This window comes from Cydia amplana, chromosome 5 (assembly GCF_948474715.1).
Source record: "Cydia amplana chromosome 5, ilCydAmpl1.1, whole genome shotgun sequence".
In the NCBI taxonomy this organism is placed as follows: Eukaryota; Metazoa; Arthropoda; class Insecta; order Lepidoptera; family Tortricidae; genus Cydia; species Cydia amplana.
Genome location: NC_086073.1, coordinates 20,126,804 through 20,148,151, shown reverse-complemented (window position 1 = coordinate 20,148,151; position 21,348 = coordinate 20,126,804). Strand labels below are relative to the sequence as shown.

General features: G+C 39.6%; 2 protein-coding genes across 3 annotated transcripts in view; one reads left to right on the top strand and one right to left on the bottom strand.

The window, feature by feature from the left end:
- Positions 1 to 459: 459 nt before the first annotated feature.
- LOC134648536 (uncharacterized) lies at positions 460 to 3,912 on the bottom strand. 2 transcript variants are annotated; one of them, XM_063503056.1, is made up of 2 exons: positions 2,948 to 3,912; positions 460 to 644 (listed from the first exon to the last, which is right to left on the bottom strand). In XM_063503056.1, the coding sequence occupies exons 1-2, from the start codon at positions 3,698 to 3,700 to the stop codon at positions 462 to 464; spliced, it is 936 nt and encodes a 311-aa protein (XP_063359126.1). In that variant the 5' UTR covers positions 3,701 to 3,912; the 3' UTR covers positions 460 to 461. The 2 variants fall into 2 exon arrangements, with proteins under 2 accessions (XP_063359126.1, XP_063359127.1); XM_063503057.1 differs by having other exon boundaries at positions 508 to 644; positions 2,909 to 3,912.
- Positions 3,913 to 19,966: 16,054 nt separating this feature from the next.
- LOC134648363 (uncharacterized) overlaps positions 19,967 to 21,348 on the top strand; it is a 96,345-nt gene continuing 94,963 nt past the window's right edge. Inside the window, exon 1 of the mRNA XM_063502884.1 lies at positions 19,967 to 20,131. Within this exon, the coding sequence (XP_063358954.1) occupies positions 20,059 to 20,131 (73 nt within the window). The 5' untranslated portion in view covers positions 19,967 to 20,058. The remainder of the gene's footprint in view (positions 20,132 to 21,348) is intronic.

Genomic DNA, 21,348 nt, shown 5'->3' with positions numbered 1-21,348 from the left:
CTCTGGAAGGCCAAAACGTCGTCAACTCGTCAAGGAAACGCAGCTAGTTACACATTAGCTCAAGCAACATTTTATTGAAGACTAGCGACCCGCCCCGGATTCGCACGGGTTAACAAATTATACATAAACCTTCCTCTTGAATCACTCTATCTATTTAAAAAACCGCATCAAAATCCGTTGCGTAGTTTTAGCATACATAGGGACAGACAGCGGGAAGCGACTTTGTTTTATACTATGTAGTGAGCATAGAGTAGAGTACAGTTTTATGCTGTGTAGCATATCTTACCTCAAATTATATAGTTTCTTCCAGGCAATCTAGTAGGTAAAGCAACAGGCCAAGCCCGGGCGCTGGCAGCGGTCACATCGCCCCTCGGGAGGGCCAAGACGTCGTTGAGGAAACGCAGTTTACACATTAGCTCAAGCTCGCAACATTTTATTGAAGATACCCAGCATATTTTACCTCAAATTATGTAGTTTCTTCCAGGCAACCTAGTAGGTAACGCAAAAGGCCAAGCCCGGGCACTGGCAGCGGTCACATCGCCCCTCAGGAGGGCCAACACGTCGTCGAGGAAACGCAGCGAGCGGCACTCGGCGTCAAGCGCACGCGCCGCCGCCGCGCAACGGCCGGCGCGCACGCATTGCGCCTGAAATTTAGAAAATATTTGTTAGCATTGCTCAGATGCTCTATTTTTAGGGTTCTGTACCTCAACAGGAAAAAGCGGAACACTTATAGGATCACTCGTGCGTCTGTCTGTCTGGCCGTCTGTCACAGCCTATTTTCTCCAAAACTACTGGACCAATACAGTTTGGTACACATATATTATGTAAGTTTGTGACCCAAACACGGACATGTAACGTAAACAAATGAATTTTAAACATGGAGGTCACTTTTGGGGGGGTATATGACAAAATTAAAAAATAAAGTTCTTCAAACTATATCGTGTTACATAATATATGAAATGAAAGAGAATATTGTAAAAAATATGCAAAAAATTACCCTCTCTTTATCTCCGAAATTACTGGGTTTAAAATGATAAAAAAAATACACAAAATAGTTCTTTACCTATAGATGACAGGAAAACCTATTAGAAAAGTGCAGAGAAGCGTGAGTCGGAGTTAATTACTTAGTTTTTGATATTGTTAATAATTGTGTAATGTACGGAACCCTTGGAAAGCGAGGCCGACTCGCACTTGGCCGGTTTTTTTGTTGACCCGCCAACCCGCTCTGTTTCTGTCTCTCTATCACTCTTACACGATTCGTGCGATAGGGAGACAGACAGCTTTACGTTGTCGTTGCGCAAACGATTGGCATCTTGGTTAGGCACCCGGTAAGTACTCGTAAGTCGTAATTGTGATCTTTGGCCAAGCGACGTTAAAACATTTTTAACACTAATGGTGATGCAAACACCAACTGGGGCGTGAATCTGTTACCGGTTGTTACCTGCCTAATTAGTATTCTATTTAATTACCGGTAATATGGAGTTTTATGAGCAGTTTATGGCGTATGTTTTCATTAGTTTACTGTTGTCACCTTTAAACAGTGGCATTTGAACTTGACAGTTGGTGAAGGAAAACATCGTGAGGAAACCGGACTAATCCCAACAATGCCTAGTTTCCCCTCTGAATTGGAAGGTCAGATGGCAGTCGCTTTTGTAAAAACTAGTGCCTACGCCAAATCTCGGGATTAGTTGCCAAGCCCCAGGCTCTCATGGGCCGTGGCAAAAAGCCGGGATAACGCGGGGAACTTGACAGATTTATGTCTGATCTCATTTTGATAAGTATCACTCGCAGCGGATCTGGCGGAACCACTGCTCTGAGGGCGGAACGCAGCTGTTGTATAATGAGATCAATTTGTAGAGTTCGAATGTCGCTTATGGCAAGATGTTCCAGTGGCAGTGGTAACTTTCCAAATCGCAATGGTTCATAAGTAATTTGTATTTTTTTAAACACCTTTGTAGTTATCTGTAGGTATAGATATTAGGTAGGTAGTTAGGTATAGCCTGTGAGAATTGAGTAGGGATAAACATTATAAATTGTGACACTATAGGAAAACCTACCTATGTTATTATTGAGTAGGTACGCGAGGAACGATCAATTATTATGACTAAAAGGATAAATAAAATACTTATTCATATGTTTATAAGTCAAATGCCCCTGCCATTATTAGCTAACTGAATTCATAAATTAAAATGTTTAAGAAGTAATTACGTAACATAAAACTAAATAAATATATGAAATAACCACATTTTTGAGCATAGACTAAAATATTAACTAATTGCGAAATAGCTCCTCTGTCCATGCGTCTTTCAAATCTCAACCTTTAGAAATAAACAGGCCAATTAAAGATATCAATTAATTGTAATATGCAAATGCATTATCACCAGCGTCAATGGACCCCGTTATCAGCGCTTATCAGTTGCACTGATAACCGTTTGGTGGTCGCGGATATGCCCGGTATTTTGATTTGATTAATATTGTTTCTTTTCTTGACAGCCCAGCAGTGAAATGTATAATAACGAATATTTATTACTTTATTTACATGGTAACTTTGAATAACAAAATGATTAATTCAAAAATGTAGCCCTAAACTTGCCTGGGGCATTGTTGTTTTTCTTGACAGCTCATTTCATTGGTACCTAATATTGTTTTAAAATGACAGGTATTTTTTGACCTACATGCACCAGTGCAGATAAGAAAATAAGCTGTGAAACCCTCAACCAAGCACGCCTAATTGTTGCCCACCTTGTTGTTGATATCACACACCAGCAGAAATAGTATTAGATCCAGTGGAAATAGATTTTAACCAAGAAGATGTAGTTCAAAGCCAGAAAGAGAATTTTAAAGAAGTGCGACCCGAAAAGAGAAGAATTGTGACCAAACAGCCAATCGTCGTGATTCATGTACGAACGCGTCAGAGGTCGCGGCGAGACACGCGTTGGGCCAGCACCTGCATGTCCTGGTGGATGCCCTGCAGCTCCTTGTGTAGCCCTCGGGACTCCTCCAGCAACGCGTCCAGCCTCCGAGCGGCAATTGTCAAACTGTCCTCACTCTCACTATCACTGTCTTGTTCCACTGACAACGCGAGCTTCCCTAATCTCTCCCGTTCCACTGCATCCTTCAAACCACCACCACGCTTGATAAACTCCAAGTATATATCCTTCTTTTCACTTGTCTCGTCCTCAGCATCACGCAGCTCATCGGCTAACGACCGACCCTTTTTCTGCGGAGGTTTTTCTTCAGGTTCTGGAGTTGTAGGCTCAGTTGTATACGGTGCTTTAGCAGATCGATGGAGAGGTTCTGGTGAATCTGCTGAAAATCCGTAAGGGCTTGGGGATAGAAGCGCTCTTTGCAAGAATCTTCTTGTGTCTTCGTCAAGAGGTCGGGTTAAGCCTCTTCTTGAAACTGGTCGAACTATGGCTTCCAAGCTTTCACGTCCAGGGTCATCAGGTCTGAGCAGCTCCAGTATTCTTGCTCGCGGTGGTGAGATTGAGGAAGATACATCAAATTTGGCGACAAGCTTTCCTTTTTCTGGTGACGTGTGGATGTCTCCAGTCGGGGTGTAGGCGCGGAGGTTTTCGTTGAGCATTCTGTAGTTTTTGTGTTTGACGTTGCCTTCAGGGAGTAGGGCGAGGGTGGGGCAGTCCGCGGCGTCGGGTTCCGCGATCTCTATGAGAGCGGGCGAGGCTGCGCGCGCGCTCATGTCGCCCGCTATCACTACACTGCGCGTAAAACGAATTATTGAATAATAATTACATGTGTTAAAGACTACTGCGGCGCACGGCCCGGTGCATACTGTAACTGACGCGCGCACTAATTCAATTTGCTTCTATTTACAGACTTAAAATCACGCACCGGCTTAGAACTGCACTTTTAAATAGATTTTACGATGGATTTGAAGTTTACCAATTTGAAACTGAACATTTAATAGGGGGTATTTGTGCCATATATTTGTGTTCACAAACAAGATATATACAGTGGTATTACTAAAAGAAATTAATAACTAGCTTAAATCTAAAATAGGCCCTTGAGGCATTGTACCAAGGATGCTGGCGACATTTCCTCGCTGTATCGCAATGCTGATACCTTGTGCGAGGTAGCCGCCAGCTCTTCGGTCACCAGTTACGTCAACCAGACGCTTCGCGATTTCTGCGAACAACTTATGCGCGCTGGGACCCCATGGACCTAGAGTTTCAACTCCAAATGGTACAAAATGGGCGTATTTAAAGTTAATATAAAACAGAGCTGCGTGCGACACTTCTTTAAAGCGTACGTGATAGATTGATTTGACCTTAATTATAATATATAAGATAATAATTAAGAGGGCATACAGACTGGACGAAGATAAGTTGTTTATTTGCATATAAATTATAATATCTGGGTGACCGAGCTTCGCTCGGAAAACGTATAAAAACTTGAAAATGCGCGTTTTCCCAGAGATAAGACCTAGCTAGATCGATTTTTCGCCCCCGAAAACCCCCATATGGCAAATTTCATCGAAATCGTTAGAGCCGTTCCGAGATCGCCGAAATATATATATAAATAAATAAATAAATAAATAAATAAACAAGAATTGCTCGTTTAAAGGTATTAGATAGATAATTACGTAGTAGATAAAGATAAGACAGCATTGCTTGAACCTAATGATTGTCTAATTAGGTAAATAATTGATGTCACTTGTTCTAGTGATTAGTCAAATGATACAATTTTATTATTAAATATGTAATTTAGATAGTTCTGAGAATCTCTTTTCCTCACTTACAAATATAGTTGGTCAAACCAAATTTGTCGGTTAATAAGAACAAAAAATATTATACTAAACTAAATATTATTATATTATACTAAATAAATACTCATTCTTTTCTTTTGGGTGCTAGTACTAGTATAAGACATAGATAGTATTTATTTTTTATTTATTTATTTAAACTTTATTGCACAAATTTACACAAAAAGAGTACAAATGGCGGACTTAACGCCTTGAGGCATTTTCTACCAGTCATCCATTTAGTATGATTTCTCTGTCCATGTTTGAAATGAGACAGTCTTTTGACAAACTATAAATGCACTTTTTGGGATGCGAACCTAAGTGATGACATATAGTTTGTTAGTTTGTCAAAGGGGTGTCTCATTTCGAACATAGACAGAGAGAATCATACTATCTTTGTCTTATACACTAGTACTAGCACCCAAAAAGAAAAGAATGAGTATAGTTTTTTGTTCTTATTTACTGACAATTTGGTTTGACCAACTATATCAATTTCCTAAATCCACTAAAGAGACCTAATAGTACATACAGTCGACATATCCGCAGATCCGTATCAAAATCTATCATTCACACGCTATCGTCAATGAATTCCTACCAGTGAAACACTCACACTCCTGCTGAATAATCAACCTTAACACAATCCCATAGGGTTCAATTTAGCTAAACAGAACATTTAAAACATGAGTGCATCTATGTGACTGACAAAATTAAACCGTAACGTAAAGGCAAAGAGTTCAATTTAGTTTGGGAAAAATATGGTTGCAATTTTTTTAAATATCATGAGTCATATCTCAAAGCAATAAGGTTTAATTTTCCATGTTTCTAGAGAAGTAGAAATCGTAACAATTGTGTGAAAGAATGCGGACAATGAATTGGTAATTTTCATGACTATCTTAATAATGGTCTTTAAGACTGATGTTATAAAGGTTATAATTTGTTAGTTTAGTGTTTAAACTCATTTTTTGCAGAGTCGGTTTACCCGATAATTTAGTGAGTTTATTTCCTTAAAAATATGGATCGTAAAAAAAATCACAGAAGAGATTTCCAAACCCTGAATTAAAAAAATAACATTTTACAATCGACCCTGCCTATCGGTTGAGTAGAGCGACCTGTAGAGGATAACAGCCGGACGTACAAATGGAGACCTTCGCTTCGCTCGGTCAATAACGGAACGGTTTTACTTATATTATTTTAGTAAGGTGTCGTAGCTAGATCATAGAATTATTATATTATTTCATAAAATGCTTTTTAGTTAGGTTTGACTTTTGCATGATGTGACCAACCGATCATTTCATGAAACGATTCTACCTCACGAAATGATCAATTCTAAGATCTGGCCACGACCTAATACGGCCTGATTCGAACTTTAAGATACGTCAAAAATTTGCTATCGATGCGATCTTGAAACCAAATGTCACTTTTGACACTGATGTATCCGATCCATGTCGTATCTTGAGCATATTTTTGACGTATTTTAATGTTCGAAGTAGGCCGATGGACATATAGGTCTGCAAGGTTGTTAGAAACTAGAGAGGATCAGAGAAGCCCATAATTGTTAGGTTGTAAGTTATCGCCTGTAAAGTGGCCATTACGGGGGAGGATTTCCAGTAACATTTGTTATTCAGCTTCACAGATCACCACTTATTAGACGGAGCATTGTTATAACTTTTTATGACAATAACGAAATTAATGAAATGTAAATGTTACAAATTATGAGTTAATAACATGCATATTGCATATATATATATATGCATATACCTTAGCTTAAAACTTACATGGTCACATTTGGCAAACCCCTCCCCCCTGGTGTGACGTCACCTTTTTTCAACGAAATCGGCAAATCGAATTAAGTATGTTGTAGTTATTATTAATATTTTTTCTTATTTTATTAGTTTTATTACCTTTATTTACCGACGTTTCGACACAGGTTTCACTGGTCGTGGTCGCGGCTAACTGATGTCCCAGCAAAATGTCAAAACAGAGATTTGTGCAAAAGAAATTTCGCGATAGACGGTCGTCTATAAATGTGAGTTCATATGTGTTCAAAACGCGAAAGTTTTATATATTATATTGCTCTTCCAAACAACCTCACAAAGCCTCGCAAAGGGGTCCGCTTCATAAAGGATGACTCACGTTAGACCGGGCCGTGACTGTTCCGTGTCCGGGCCGGAGCTTCCAGCGCTTACTTTTCTATGACAGATGACAGGTGATCACGTGATGCTTTCCATAGAAAACGAAGCTCTGGAAGCTCCGGCCCGGACACGGCCCGGTCTAACGTAAGTCATCCTTAAAGGGGCCCACTGATTAACAGTCCGCCGGACGGTATCGGCCTGCTGTCAGTTGTTCGGCACTGTCAAAATTTTGTTCTAACTGACAGGCCGATTCCGTCCGGCGGACTGTTAATTAGTGGGCCCCTTAAAGCGGTATCTACTGGCAGTAGTCTGTGTTCAGCTCGAATATTTCCAGTCTGCTAATCGCAAGTTTCCGCCCGAGTGAAACCGTCCCTCAACACATGTTTCCGATCCTCAACGATCACTTTGATGTAAATACGGCTGTTATGCGTAGCCTAGCGGTAGGCGTGCGACTTTTTTTTAATATCACATCGGTGACAAACAAGCATACGGCCCGCCTGATGGTAAGCAGTCACCGTTTGTGGACGCCTGCAACTCCAGAGGTGTTACTTGCGCGTTGCCGACCTTTTAAAAACCTGTACACAAATTTTTGAAGAACCCCATACTGTAGAGCCTAGGGAAAACCTCGGAAGGGAGCTCATTCCACAGCCGGAACGTCCGCGGGAGGAACTTCCTCTTAAACCGCACAGTACGCGACCATACAGCATTACCACATCGTTAAATCGCGCCATTACGTGCACTTCACCTCGTTCGTGGTGCGTGTGCCGCGGCCGCTGCTGGTAACCATCGCCAGCGCGGACTTCTGGCCGAAGGGTGTGGTGTTTCGGCGGTTCCGCGGGAATCTGCCAAATCCTACACCGGAACATGCGCCACAACAGAAAACCTCCGTGTCGCCGAAATAATTTTTAGTTTGTAAGATTTTTATTATTGTATGTATGTTCGTTTATAAGGTATGTATCTATGGGCCTTAGTTTCCTGACAATAAATGATATTTGATTTGATTTGTTAATAAAAAAAAGCGGCCAAGTGCGAGTCGGACTCGCCCATGAAGGGTTCCGTATTTAGGCGATTTATGACGTATAAAAAAAAACTACTTACTAGATCTAGTTCAAACCAATTTTCGGTGGAAGTTTACATGGTAATGTACATCATATATTTTTTTAGTTTTATCATTCTCTTATTTTAGAAGTTACAGGGGGGGGGGGGACACACATTTTACCACTTTGGAAGTGTCTCTCGCGCAAACTATTCAGTTTAGAAAAAAATGATATTAGAAACCTCAATATCATTTTTGAAGACCTATCCATTTGTGTGAAAATCTTAATGCGGTTCACAGAATACATCTACTTACCAAGTTTCAACAGTATAGTTCTTATAGTTTCGGAGAAAAGTGGCTGTGACATACGGACGGACAGACAGACGGACAGACAGACAGACAGACAGACATGACGAATCTATAAGGGTTCCGTTTTTTGCCATTTGGCTACGGAACCCTAAAAAGGTTAGGTTTGTTTTATGGCAATCCTCAAAAGTTACGCGTTTCTGAAAAAAAAAAAACAAATTATGACTAACGAAAATGCGGACAAACAACACATTATGACTTAAAACTTTATGGGAAACAATACGACCCTCTTTGTCAATATTGTCATAGGACTTTGGTGAGTGTCTTCGGTAACCGGCATCTGTTAGCCACCCCATTATCAGAGCCGTAAATCGTACAGACAGACAAACAACGACTATAATTATTAATGTGACTGATATTACTCCGGGCTGTACAGTCGACGGCATTAATCAAGGGTGACTTATAGAGACCGGAGTATTGGTGGCAGTTATGAAGTGTCATAATCATCATCATCATAATCGTTTATTGCCAACCATGGTACATAATATTGTTATAGAATAACCTACTCACAATGATTACTTAAGTATAGTTTGTCAAATGACTGTCTCATTTCAAACATAGACACAGAGAATCATATTATCTTTGTCTTACACTAGTACTAGCACCCAAAAGAAAAGATGAGTATAGTTTTCCTGGTTCTTACTGACTGACAAATTAGTTTGACCAACTTTATATGGGTCTCTATTGTTTCCCAAATAGTTTTAAGCCATAATGTATTGTTTGCCCGAATTTTCGTTAGTCATAATTCATTTGGTTCAGAAACGCGTCACTTTTCAGGATTGCCATAAAACAAACCTAACTTAACCTAACCTATCTATAGGATCTTCTTCTTCTTCTTTCCCTTTTACCACTTTAGGTGGGGTCGGCTCTCCTAATTAATTTACGCCAGGCATTTCTGTCCTGGATTGTCTTTATGTCTAACTTGGCATGCTTTATTGTTCGGGTCATGTTTGTCCACCAGGTGCCGGGCGGGCGCCCTTTACCGCGTTTTATTTCAGGCAATTCCAGCGCCTTACGAACCACATTGTCATCGTCTCTTCGCATAACGTGTCCGTACCATCTTAGTCGACTTTCTGTTATTTTTTCAGGTATTGGAGCTACCTTGAAACTACCTCTTACATGTTCGTTTCTAATTTTATCTAGTCTAGTAACACCCCCCGACCATCTCAACATTTTCATTTCATTTATTTCTGTTCGTGTCTTTGTTTGACTGACCAACATTCAGCGCCGTACAGTAAAGTAGGTCTTATTGCAGTCTTGTATACCTTTCCCTTAGTTTTGATTGGCATTCGAGGGTCACACATGATGCCTGTTAAGCTTCTCCATTTTTGCCACCCCACGTTTACTCTATGCGCTACGTCTGCATCGATGTTTGCGTCTGCTGTCATCAAAGAGCCCAGGTATTTAAACTGTGTCACTTTTGGTACAGGTGTTCCATCGGGGTAGTAAATGGTATTAGCTGCCCTATAATTTGGGTTTGGATCGTACAGATATTCCATGTATTCAGTTTTTGACTTGCTGACTGCTGCTGCTGCTGCTGACCTATCTATAGGATAACCTAACGAAAATCCTGAAATGTTAACGGTTTCAGTTTTATGACTAATGATAATATGACAAACAATACATTATGACTTAAAACTTTATGAGAAACAACGGGACCCCACTTTATATATGTCACCGTAAAATTGTAAACACTTCGTTAGATTATAATCTCGCTAGTTAAATTATAAACTGACGGTATAGGGAGATTATAAACTAACCTAACCTAACCTACGTTAGATTATATAAACTAACGGGTTCACAATCTTACGGTGTCATATACATAGAGTGCAATGAATTCAGTCTATCAGATTATTTCATTAATATACGCAAAAGGGGCTATTGATGCTTAGCTTTTACCTATAATTAATTCTGTAGACTAATATGTACTTATCTCTAATACGTAGTTCCATCCGGATTTCCTACCCAATGCACAACGAATAACCGATAATGGATCTGAATTATCAATTCGAGGGTAATCGCTCCTTCAATTAGTAAGAGACTAGGAAAGTAATTAGACTTACAATCTCTGACTGACGGCTTTGTACAAATCAAGTTAAGCCTGACCAGGAATATATCATCACGCGCCATGTAGCGGAATTTCACTGGAACTAATATTTTCATACTATACTGAACTGTCACCCTGTACATGAGAATAACAGCGCCCTCTTGATAATAATCTTATAACTGGTCAGGCTTACCGTTGTGTACTTACCAAATCCTCATAGGTATAATTAGGGCGAGCGAAGCGAGCCCTATCACTATTCGACAAACTATGCATTCTTGTGGTACACTTTACGGAAAAACTATCGCACTTATAGGTTTGAAATTTAACATAGTAATTTAAATTCATGTCTAGATGTGTTATCAAACATAAAAATATCATTTTATAAACCTAAAAAATAAAAAATAAAGGAATAACACTTTGTATTACTACTAGCGCCATCTGTTAGAAAAATTATGAATTAAAATTCGTGCTAAATGTACTATGTGCTAACAACGATGAATACAAAAAAACAGGCCAAGTGCGAGTCGGTCTCGCGCACGGAGGGTTCCGCACCATCAACAAAAAATAGAGCAAAAAAATCGTGTTTGTTGTATGGGAGCCCCCGTTAAATATTTATTTTATTTTATTTTTAGTATTTGTCGTTATAGCGCTAAAAGAGATACATCATTTGTGAAAATTTCAACTGTCTGGCTATCGCAGTTCATAAGATACAGCCTGGTGACAGACGGACGGACGGGCGGACGGGCGGACGGACGGACGGACGGACGGACAGCGAAGTCTTAACTAGTGATAGGGTCCCGTTTTTTGCCCTTAATCTTGCTGTATATTCACTGCGGAGGTCAATTTACTCGTATGTTCTGTTCTGTGACGCCGATGAACTGATCAGTCATGTTGTGGTAGCAAACTTAAATCGGGTAGGTATTATCAGTTCGAGAAACAGTTTTAGTGTTACTATTGCTGGAACTGCCAAAATTATAAATAAAGATAAGTATATTAGGCCGTCTGTATCGATCGGCCCTAACAGTCGCAGTCGGGTTGTAGACGGGCTACAACCCGACTGCAACTTGTATGGAAACTGCACGCCGACTGCACGCCAATTGCAACGTCGGCGTGCAGTTCAACAAAATGACCCAGAACCCTGGCAGTTCCTAGTGGAACTCAGGTTTGGTGCAACATAGGCACACGCTGTTTTAGTAATTCGACACGTCTTGATGAGCACTTGGGAGAGCAGTACGATAGAGCTGATGCTGAACCCTGGCTGTACCTAGCGGAACTCAGGTTTGGTGCAACATAGACACACACTGGGTTGGACATCCGACTCGTCATGATGATCACTTGGTAGAGCAGTACGCAAGATAGCTGATGCTGAACCCTGGCAGTACCTAGTGGAGCTGGCGTTTAATACAACATATGCACACGCTGTTTTGGTCATCCGACTCGTCTTGATGAGCACTTAGGAGAGTAGTACCCAAGATAGAGCTGATGCTGAACCCTGGCTGTACCTAGTGGAACTCAGGTTTGGTGCAACATAGGCACACGCTGTTTTAGTCATTCGACACTTCTTGATGGTCACTTGGGAGAGCAGTACCCAAGATAGAGCTGATGAGCTGATGCTGAACCCTGGCTGTACCTAGTAGAACTCAGGTTTGGTGCAACATAGGCACACTCTGTTTTAGTCATCCGACACATCTTGATGCGCATTTGGGAGAGCAGTACCCAAGATAGAGCTGATGAGCTGATGCTAAACCCTGGCTGTACCTAGTAGAACTCAGGTTTGGTGCAACATAGATACACGCTGTTTTAGACATCCGACTCGTTAGAATGAGCACTTGGGAGAGCAGTACCCAAGAAAGAGCTGATGCTGAACCCTGGCAGTACCTATTGGAACTCAGGTTTGGTGCAACATAGGCAAACGCTGTTTTGGTCATCCTATTCGTTTTTTTGAGCACTTGTGAGATACCTAAAATAGAGCTGTAGCTGAACCCTGGCAGTATTTAGTGAAACTCAGGTTTGTTGCAATATAGGCACACGATGTTTTGGTCATCTCACTCGTCTTGATGAGCACTTAGGAGAGTAGTACCCAAGATAGAGCTGATGCTGAACCCTGGCAGTATCTAGTAGAGCTCGGGTTTGGTGCAACATAGACACACGCTGTTTTGGATATCCGACTCGATATGATGATCACTTGGTAGAGTAGTACCCAAGGTAGCTGATGCTGAACTCTGGCAGTACCTAGTAGAGCTCGGGTTTTATACAATATAGGCACACTCTGTTTTGGTTATCCGACTCGTCTTTTTGAGCACTTAGGAGATACTCAAGATAGAGCTATAGCTGAACCCTGGCAGTATTTAGTGGAACTCACGTTTGTTGCAACACTTGCAACATAGGCACACGCTGTTTTGGTCATCTCACTCGTCTTGATGAGCACTTAAGAGAGCAAATTATACGTAAGTTTATGATTACCGCCAGTAGGTGTCCAGACGGGATAGTTTTACGCTCAATTGTGTGGTGTGGATGCATAAATAAATTCAAGGACATTGGCTCGCTGACCCAACATTATGTAGGAAAGCCAGTTGGCTTCCTTACAAAAAGTACTGGGCTGGGCGACCGTGCAGGATGTAATAAGCGCTTATGAAATTGTATATTTCGTGTGGATGATATTGGAAATTTGATTTTGTCGTCTGGACACGTTTTAATTGACAAAGTAAAAGTTGTAACAGACAGGCGTACCGGACAGCGACCGGGGTCCAATTAGTAGGTATATTTCTTTCTTGCTCTCACTTATAGCTGCGTCCTTAACGGACTTATTACTTACCCACTCGATCGAATATAGAACAAGCCTCGGACTGGATCAAAGTCGCGGTCCGGTACGTTTAGGGTAACATTCCATTTCTGACCGCAGCTGCACTACTGGTACTGAATGCGTCGCTGTTACTGTCAATTTCCATAGGAAAATGAACAGTAGTGCAGCTGCGGTTGGAAATGGACTGTCACTTTTAGGTAGAAAAACTCCGCGAGCCCTTACAAAGCTCTGCTTTTTGCTAGTATAAAATCAAAAATGACGCGTTATTGCTAAATTGTTCTTGCGCGCTTGGCTCACGACTACTTATTACGCCATCTCTTAAGCTATCTGACTTGGGTCATTATCTACGAAAAGGGACCTTATTGTCGATGGCGCTTACGCCACACAGCGTCGCGCGGCTTTGTATTTATATCGGAGCATCATTAATGGCGTAAGCGCCATCGACAATAAGCTCCCTTTTCATAGATAACGTCACATTTTTTTTGTGCTTGACCTTGCTAGCCGTCTGCTCTACCGTTTGCTTTTTGCTGGCACCTAACAAACGTCTCTTTTTGGCCCAGTGGTTGACTGGCAGAGATTGCATTAAGTCCACCATTTGTACTTATTATTTTATGTGCAATAAAGGATAAATAAATAAATAAAGCTTCTTATTCTAGAAACATGGACCGTGAGTACAATAGACTATGGTATATTACGACTTAGCATGATATTGACAATCTTTATTATTTAATTGTCTTTAGCAATACCAATAGATATGCGAATGTGTGTTTTGCGTTATGATAGCGTGAATAGAAATAATAACACATTAGAATGAGAAATAATTACACACAAGTGTACTGAATTGGGTGTCGGGTTAGCAAAACGCATTTTACGAATCATTATTTTTACATTCACTGCACAAACCACATAAGACACTGTACAATAAGCTATCGATATTACACTTTAAACAATATTAATAAAAAACCGGCCAAGTGCGAGTCGGACTCGCGCACGGAGGGTTCCGCACCATCAACAAAAAATAGAGCAAAACAAGCAAAAAACGGTCACCCATCCAAGTACTGACCCCGCCCGACGTTGCTTAACTTCGGTCAAAAATCACGTTTGTTGTATGGGAGCCCCACTTAAATCTTTATTTTATTCTGTTTTTAGTATTTGTTGTTATAGCGGTAACAGAAATACATCATCTGTCTCAACAACAAAATTTCAACTGTCTAGCTATCACGGTTCGTGAGATACAGCCTGGTGACAGACGGACGGACGGACGGACGGACAGCGGAGTCTTAGTAATAGGGTCCCGTTTTTACCCTTTGGGTACGGAACCCTAAAAAACAAAGGAATTAATCACGAGGCGTGATTACCAAGATGGCGCTCGAATCGGAAGTCCTATCCAATTATTATCACAATACAATACAATACAAATACTATTTATTGTACAGTGCACATAACAGAAAACAATACAAATACCTTATACAGAAGAGGCTTTCATTTCTAATCTGACACAAAAAAACGTGAACATCTGTAACTGTACCCTTTTCAAGCAAATAAATGATTTATGAAATGCAGCGACAAAAACTGCAACCCAACTGTCAAAACAATCAATTAATTACCCGAATCGATCAAGATTAAAAATAAAAATTAGATAAAAAACTAATCCTTTCAGGATCAGCAGAGGTCTCGAATACCAATTAGCCATCAAACTGTAGCCGGTCGAGGTACCCCAGGCCACCGCTGATGATAGCCAGCCGCCGAAATTACAGTCTACTTGTGCGTATCGTGGGTTTTCGCGCTTATCAGATAAGATTGTAATTACTATCATTAGTTGTATTTCGTAGGTTTCCAGTATTTGGATGCATAGTGCGTGGTACAGTCGCGCCGCGATAAAGTTAACAGGCCGATTCGAATGTGCTCCTGACATCAAATCTATACTTATTAGTCGCATGACTTTTGTACTCTCCCAATTGGTAGAGATGAGATCCGTTTAATAATAAAGTGTCTACTACTGAATGCAGAGAGCTAGAGCTCAAAGAAACGAGCGGTAGGTACCAATTATTTGTGGAACTCGAGGTAAAATAAAGTTTTTGCAGCGAGAGTTGATTTTGGGTCCGAGCAAGTGAACGATCTAGAACATTCTCTGGTACCCACAACATAAACTTACTGTGAGACTAGGTCGATTTAAGTATTTAAGGTTATTCCATAATATTTATTATTTTTTTACTAGGTACGGTCACGCTCCGTGATTATTGCCTACGCTAAGTTGGTTATTTATTACTTACGCTATGGAGTGTCCAATTTAGTTAGAACCCTAAATGGCTCAACAATCACGGAGCGTGACCGTACATGGTTCACATGCAACAAGTATTCCTTGTCTAAAATAAATTGGAAAGTACGAGTATGTATTTGCAAGAAAAAACAATTATTTAACTTCTCGCATAAAATACTAATTTATAAACTCCTTCTTGTCCATAACATTATCAGTCCCTAATTTACACATACATATTCTTGTGTATACGCACTTAAACTTGTAAGACACACCTTTATGTTTCAAGTGTACTCCACAGAGTCTAGTACCCTCCAGAAGAGAGTTCCCAAGTGCCCCCCATACCTCCACATAAACGACACACATCTAAAACGATATAAAAACCCGTGTCACTCCATGGAAAATTAGACTTTACTACAATACTAAAAAGTTGAAATTAGATTGAATGATTTGAGAGGCTAATGTGGTTTTGGAGTTGTGTTTGGAGTCGCGTTCGAAACAAATGAATAAAGTTATCTATTTCAGTTAGATGGAGCTAGTTGTCAGTGATTAGTTTTCAGCGACTGTCAAGTGCTTCGTATACGTATACTCGTATTATAATAAGTGCAGTGAAGAGAGTAGATTAAAATAAATGTAAAAAGGTTTACTACATATTACAGCTATTTATTTAGTAGAACAGACTACGAAGCGTTTAATAGTAGATTGTTAACCAAGGGTCGAAAGGCACCCATTTTTGTCGCGGTAGTTTGGTGCTCGAACGCAGTGTGAGCGCCAATAGTCCGAGACGGAAATGGTGCCTTCACCCGAGTTAAACACTCTACTTTTCATATTGAATGCGTGGAAACCAAACAAGACAAGGCCATTCTGCAAAATCAGTAATTACGAGTAAAGTATGGACCTAATAGACTTACGTAGGGAAGTAATCAAATTATTGAAGTGAAAACTTCTTTAGCGGCGCTGGGCACTTTTTGAGGTGGGGAAAAAATGATAAACTCGAGACAGCGTAAGGCGATCACGTGACCGTAAGATTTAGATGGCCACTCATTTAGATGGCATTTAAATCAATAAAGAAAAACTCAATGACATTACATGAAAAATGTTATTATCTTATACGGGCTAAAATACGAGTATCTCACAGTTAAATTCTAACTTTATATCACTCAAATATAATTTAATAAAGCTACATCTTGATGAAATCGCTAATAAAAGTGAACTCTAGTACTGGTGAATAAAACTCAAAATATCATGACCAATATTTAGATGCGAGGTCTGTAAGGTAACTTTACAATTTCTATTCGAATTTTAAACAATTAACGCTACAAATTTTAATTTCGAATTTTAAACCAGCTCACTGACCAGCAATTTCGGAACTAAAGTTTTTCAATAGAAAGTAGGATGGGTCAATTATACTCGTACATAGTGCTGCAGACATTTTGGACTAGTCATTGAGTTTTCACTTCTGTCGGCACTCCCGGAGTGCAACCCGTTGTTTTTTTTATGAAATATTTTTGATTTGTGTTCCCGCCTCGGCCACCGGTGAACTTGGTCACTTTTTCTTTGTATAATCTCTATTTCAGTTTATAAATTCAGTACCTACTAATCTTGAACATAAGTGCTCTTAACTATGTATTAAGTGTATTTAACTATCTTTCTCTATGTCCTCAAGTGTCCAGTACACGCATACGTAGGACCTATATACCTAGGCACTCGATACGGCTAGTCTAGGCAATTTCCGTCAACTTGAGAAGTTGGTGCCGGTTTAGCACCGTCAAGACCTAGGTTCGAGACTGACACCGACTTTAGGGCTTAACATATTCTTATCTAGGATTTCTCTTTTTGTTCTTTTTTTAGAATGAATTGATTGGTTAAGACGAAAGGGGAAGACACCGTCGAAACCGGTTTTCCATACAAACGTATTCCCCATTTTCCTCTCTGTATATTAACATAATTTAAAATATTTTACACAATTTGATTTATTTTTAATCAGAGTCATAATCAGTGTCAGTTTGATTTTTTTCGATTTTTTTTATTAATATAAGAGTTAGGAGCGAAAACAGGTTTCATACACATTTTTAAAACCATCAAACGGTCGGGCATATTTAAGGTTAAAATACATCAAATCAGAGAGGAAAATGAGGACTACGTTTGTATGGAGAATCGATCGTCCCCTATCCTCTTAACAATCTATTATATTACCTAAGCTGAGACGTTTCGCTCAGGCTTCTCCCTCGCTCGGTCCAATATGCAACTAATACACAATATTTAGCCAACCGGCACAGGGTCATTTAACAAATATTACGAACTAGCAGAAATTGTATAATCTTTAGAATTAAGGCGTAGTAAATCGGCTAATTTCTTTCTTTCCTCCAGCAATACATTGAATGAATGAAATCTCATGGTACCATGTGACTTCTAATTAGCGCGGCCCGAGTCGACTCACTCTGAACGACCCGGTCATTGAGTGAGCGGTGCTACGTAGTATTCTGGAACCAACTTATTTTTACAGTCACAATTTTACAGCTTAAACCTTGTTGTTTATGCGTTAGAGTGGTATTTTAAATGACTTTCTTTTTTAAACGCTAGTGTTAATTTGGTACAAAATATGTTTCAGTTACGCAAAACTGTAGTGGATCGTATTTAGTGAGCAATAAAGTTGATTTTTGTTAATTTTAGGTTTGAAAGCGTTAGGGTTGGTTGGTAAAATATCGTGCTGAATAAGGGTAGGTATTGCCTGCTTAAGAAATACTAGGCATCTAAAGGATCTCCAAGGTATTATGTTTTTAAACGGAATTACGTTAAGAAAAACACTGTGTTTGTTTTTGAAATGGAAGCCTCTTGAGTTATGTTAACATTTTGATCATTTCTCTAAAGGTCTCATTTATTATTTATAGCTGGTCAACCAAATCTTGTCAGTAAAAAAAGGCGCCAAATTCAAATTTTCTATGGGACGATATCCCTTCCCGCCTACATTTTTCAAATTTGCCGCCTTTTTCTACTGTCAAGATCTGGTTGACCAAGTATAAAACTCTTCTATTTTTAATTAGTTATGACGTTAATTTCATAGCTAAGTATGACGTTTATAATGATACCACAATCTGTCACTAATACAAAGTCTTACTGCGAAAAATGGAAATCGGAATTACATTATCTCCGTCTCTATCACTCCTGCATATTCGAACGATAGAGAGGCAGATAAAGAAATTTCGATTTTTGAAGTGAAAACTTCTTCAGCGGCGCTGGGCACTTTTTGAGGTGGGGAAAAATGATAACTCGAGACAGCGTAAGGCGATCACGTGACCGTCAGATTTAGATGGCCACTCATTTAGATGACATTTAAATCAATAAAGAAAAACTCAATGACATTACATGAAAAAGGTTCTAATCTTGTACGGGCTGAAATACGAGGATCTCACAGTTACATTCTAACTTTATGTCACTCAAATATAATTCAATAAAGCTATATCTTGATGAAATCGCTAATAAAAGTGAACTCTAGTACACAGTACTGGTGAATAAAACTCAAAATATCATGACCAAATATATTTAGATGCGAGGTCTGCAAGGTAACTTTACAATTTCTATTCGAATTTTAAACAATTAATGCTACAAATTTGAATTTCGAATTTTAAACCAGCTCACTGACCAGCAATTTCGGAACTAAAGGTTTTCAATAGAAGGGAGGATGGGTCAATTATACATAGTGCTGCAGACATTTTGGACTAGTCATTGAGTTTTCACTTCTGTCGGCACTCCCGGAGTGCAACCCGTTTTTTTTTCCCGGAACAGCCTGATTCGACTATTGTCGACGAGATGGTCTGACTCTTTTGACATGTCAAAGAAATGGTTTGAGTATGTAACTGGTTTGGACAGCCAATACATAGAGTCTGTGCGGAAAGAGAAGAGTCGTGGAATATATCGGGCCCCATACATTCCACGACTCTTGTCTTTCCGCACAGACTACCTCTTACAGTTTGTCAAGTACAGTTGGTCTTATAGTTTGTCAAGGCTGGCAAGGGTTACTTGTCATTGGGCTTGGGTAGAGCGAATCATTCTGCATTTTTTCTTATGCTACTATTACAATTTACAACCCAGAAAAAATGGGTGAGAATAGTTTTTTTCAACTGCACTTACAAAATTGGTTTTCCAGGCCACACTTCAGAAAAATATTTTCATGGCTGTATAACTTTTACCTGTGCCCAAAAAAACCCCAGTAAAAACGCATCTAATTCCATCTAGCCTAGCAGCTTATGCTAGTAATATAACTCAGAAAAAACTATACTTCTGAACAATATTTTCATGGCTGTATACTTTACCTGTGCCCAAAAAAAAACCCCCTGTAAAAAGCCTCTAATTCCATCTATAGTGTGTCAAAGGTCTGTTTGATTTCAAACATAGACAGAGAGAGTCACACTATCTTTGTCTTACACTAGTACTAGCACCCAAAAGAAAAGGATGAGTATAGTTTTTTTGTTCCTATTTACTGACAAAATTTGGTTGACCCAGTATAGCAACCTTTGCTTAAAGGACTCGCATCCAGGCCATAACTGTTAAAAAAAACCATCTAGCAACCCTCTGACGCATGCGCGCTGCACGAGGTCGATAGCGGCAAGCGTCAGTACGCGGCGCGCCGCCCCAAGAGCGCGCCGCACGGTATCATGACGCGGGCCCCGCTCGCGTTGCTCCTCCTCGCCGCTATAACACTCAGCTATGCCGAGAAGAGTAAATTCTGTAAGTAATCTAGAATGTTCTATGTTATTAAAGCTTGGTACGTCAAGCGGATTAGGTGTCGTAACTTTGTAAGATTTGACGCGGTGGTTGTAAGATTTCTAGGTGGTTTCTACGATGAAGTTCTGGATGTATATAGGTCTAGAACGTCCAAGAATGTGTAATTATCCGTTCTAATGCAGGTTTTATGAAATAACACAAGTATTTGTGGGTGCTAGTAAGGTTTTAGCGTGTTTAATCACGAATGTAGCGGTGCTAATAAGATGTTGTATTAAATCTTTAAGAAAAATTGAATTTTAAGAATTTTATGACCTCAAAAGCTTTACTTACATTCTATAGTAGATTATGAATCAAAGTATCGTAGGTTTTCGATAAAATCCTTTCGCTTTTCTATGTGAGGAGCATTTCGCCGGTGAATACAAATAGGTAATTCATCAAATCTTTGCCTACCCACATTAAGTGTGGTTAATGTCTGTTGTGATTTTCATGAGAACCAGTATCCTTGATAGATTTATTGAGTATAACGAACATGCTAAAGTAGAGCTTAAGACATTGAACTATATAAGACTGTATCTATAGAGACCTATAGGTCTACCGTTGAATAATCTTACGGTTTAGTTTAGACTCACTTGTTTTAAGTCACTCGGTCGACATGTTTCGGAGAGCCTAGGTCTGCTTTCTCAACCGTTCCGTTCCGTAAGGTCTACCGTTTTTTTAACTGAGGCAGTTATTAAGAATTTAAGTAATAGGATCCGCTAAAGACTGGTCGAAGGATCGGATGAAGCCAATTTGTAATTATGTTAAGTAAAAATGTAATAAACTTTTTTTACCGAAAACTGAGCTGGCATAGACTAGAAAATCATTTTTTTTACGGTCCCCCTGAGATACGTAGTAGATCTATAAGATGCATTGGGGCTACTTCGAAAACGGGGTTATTTTGAAAATTACTGATATCTGTTCTACCAGAAGCACTTTATACTATGGCAACGCTCACGCTTACCAAGGAGTCTTGCTTACGAAGCATAGCTAGTTTAGTAGATATTTCTTATTTTCAAAATCACCCCGTTTTCTAAGTACCTACACCGTAGTTCACCGTAGGTACGGTAGGCAGGGCTTCGTCACTTTTTATTTTATACATGACATCTATTTCAGTTTACACCGTAGTTATTTCTTCTTTCGAAAATAGAAATATGTTTTGGCAATAATGCTACTCATATATG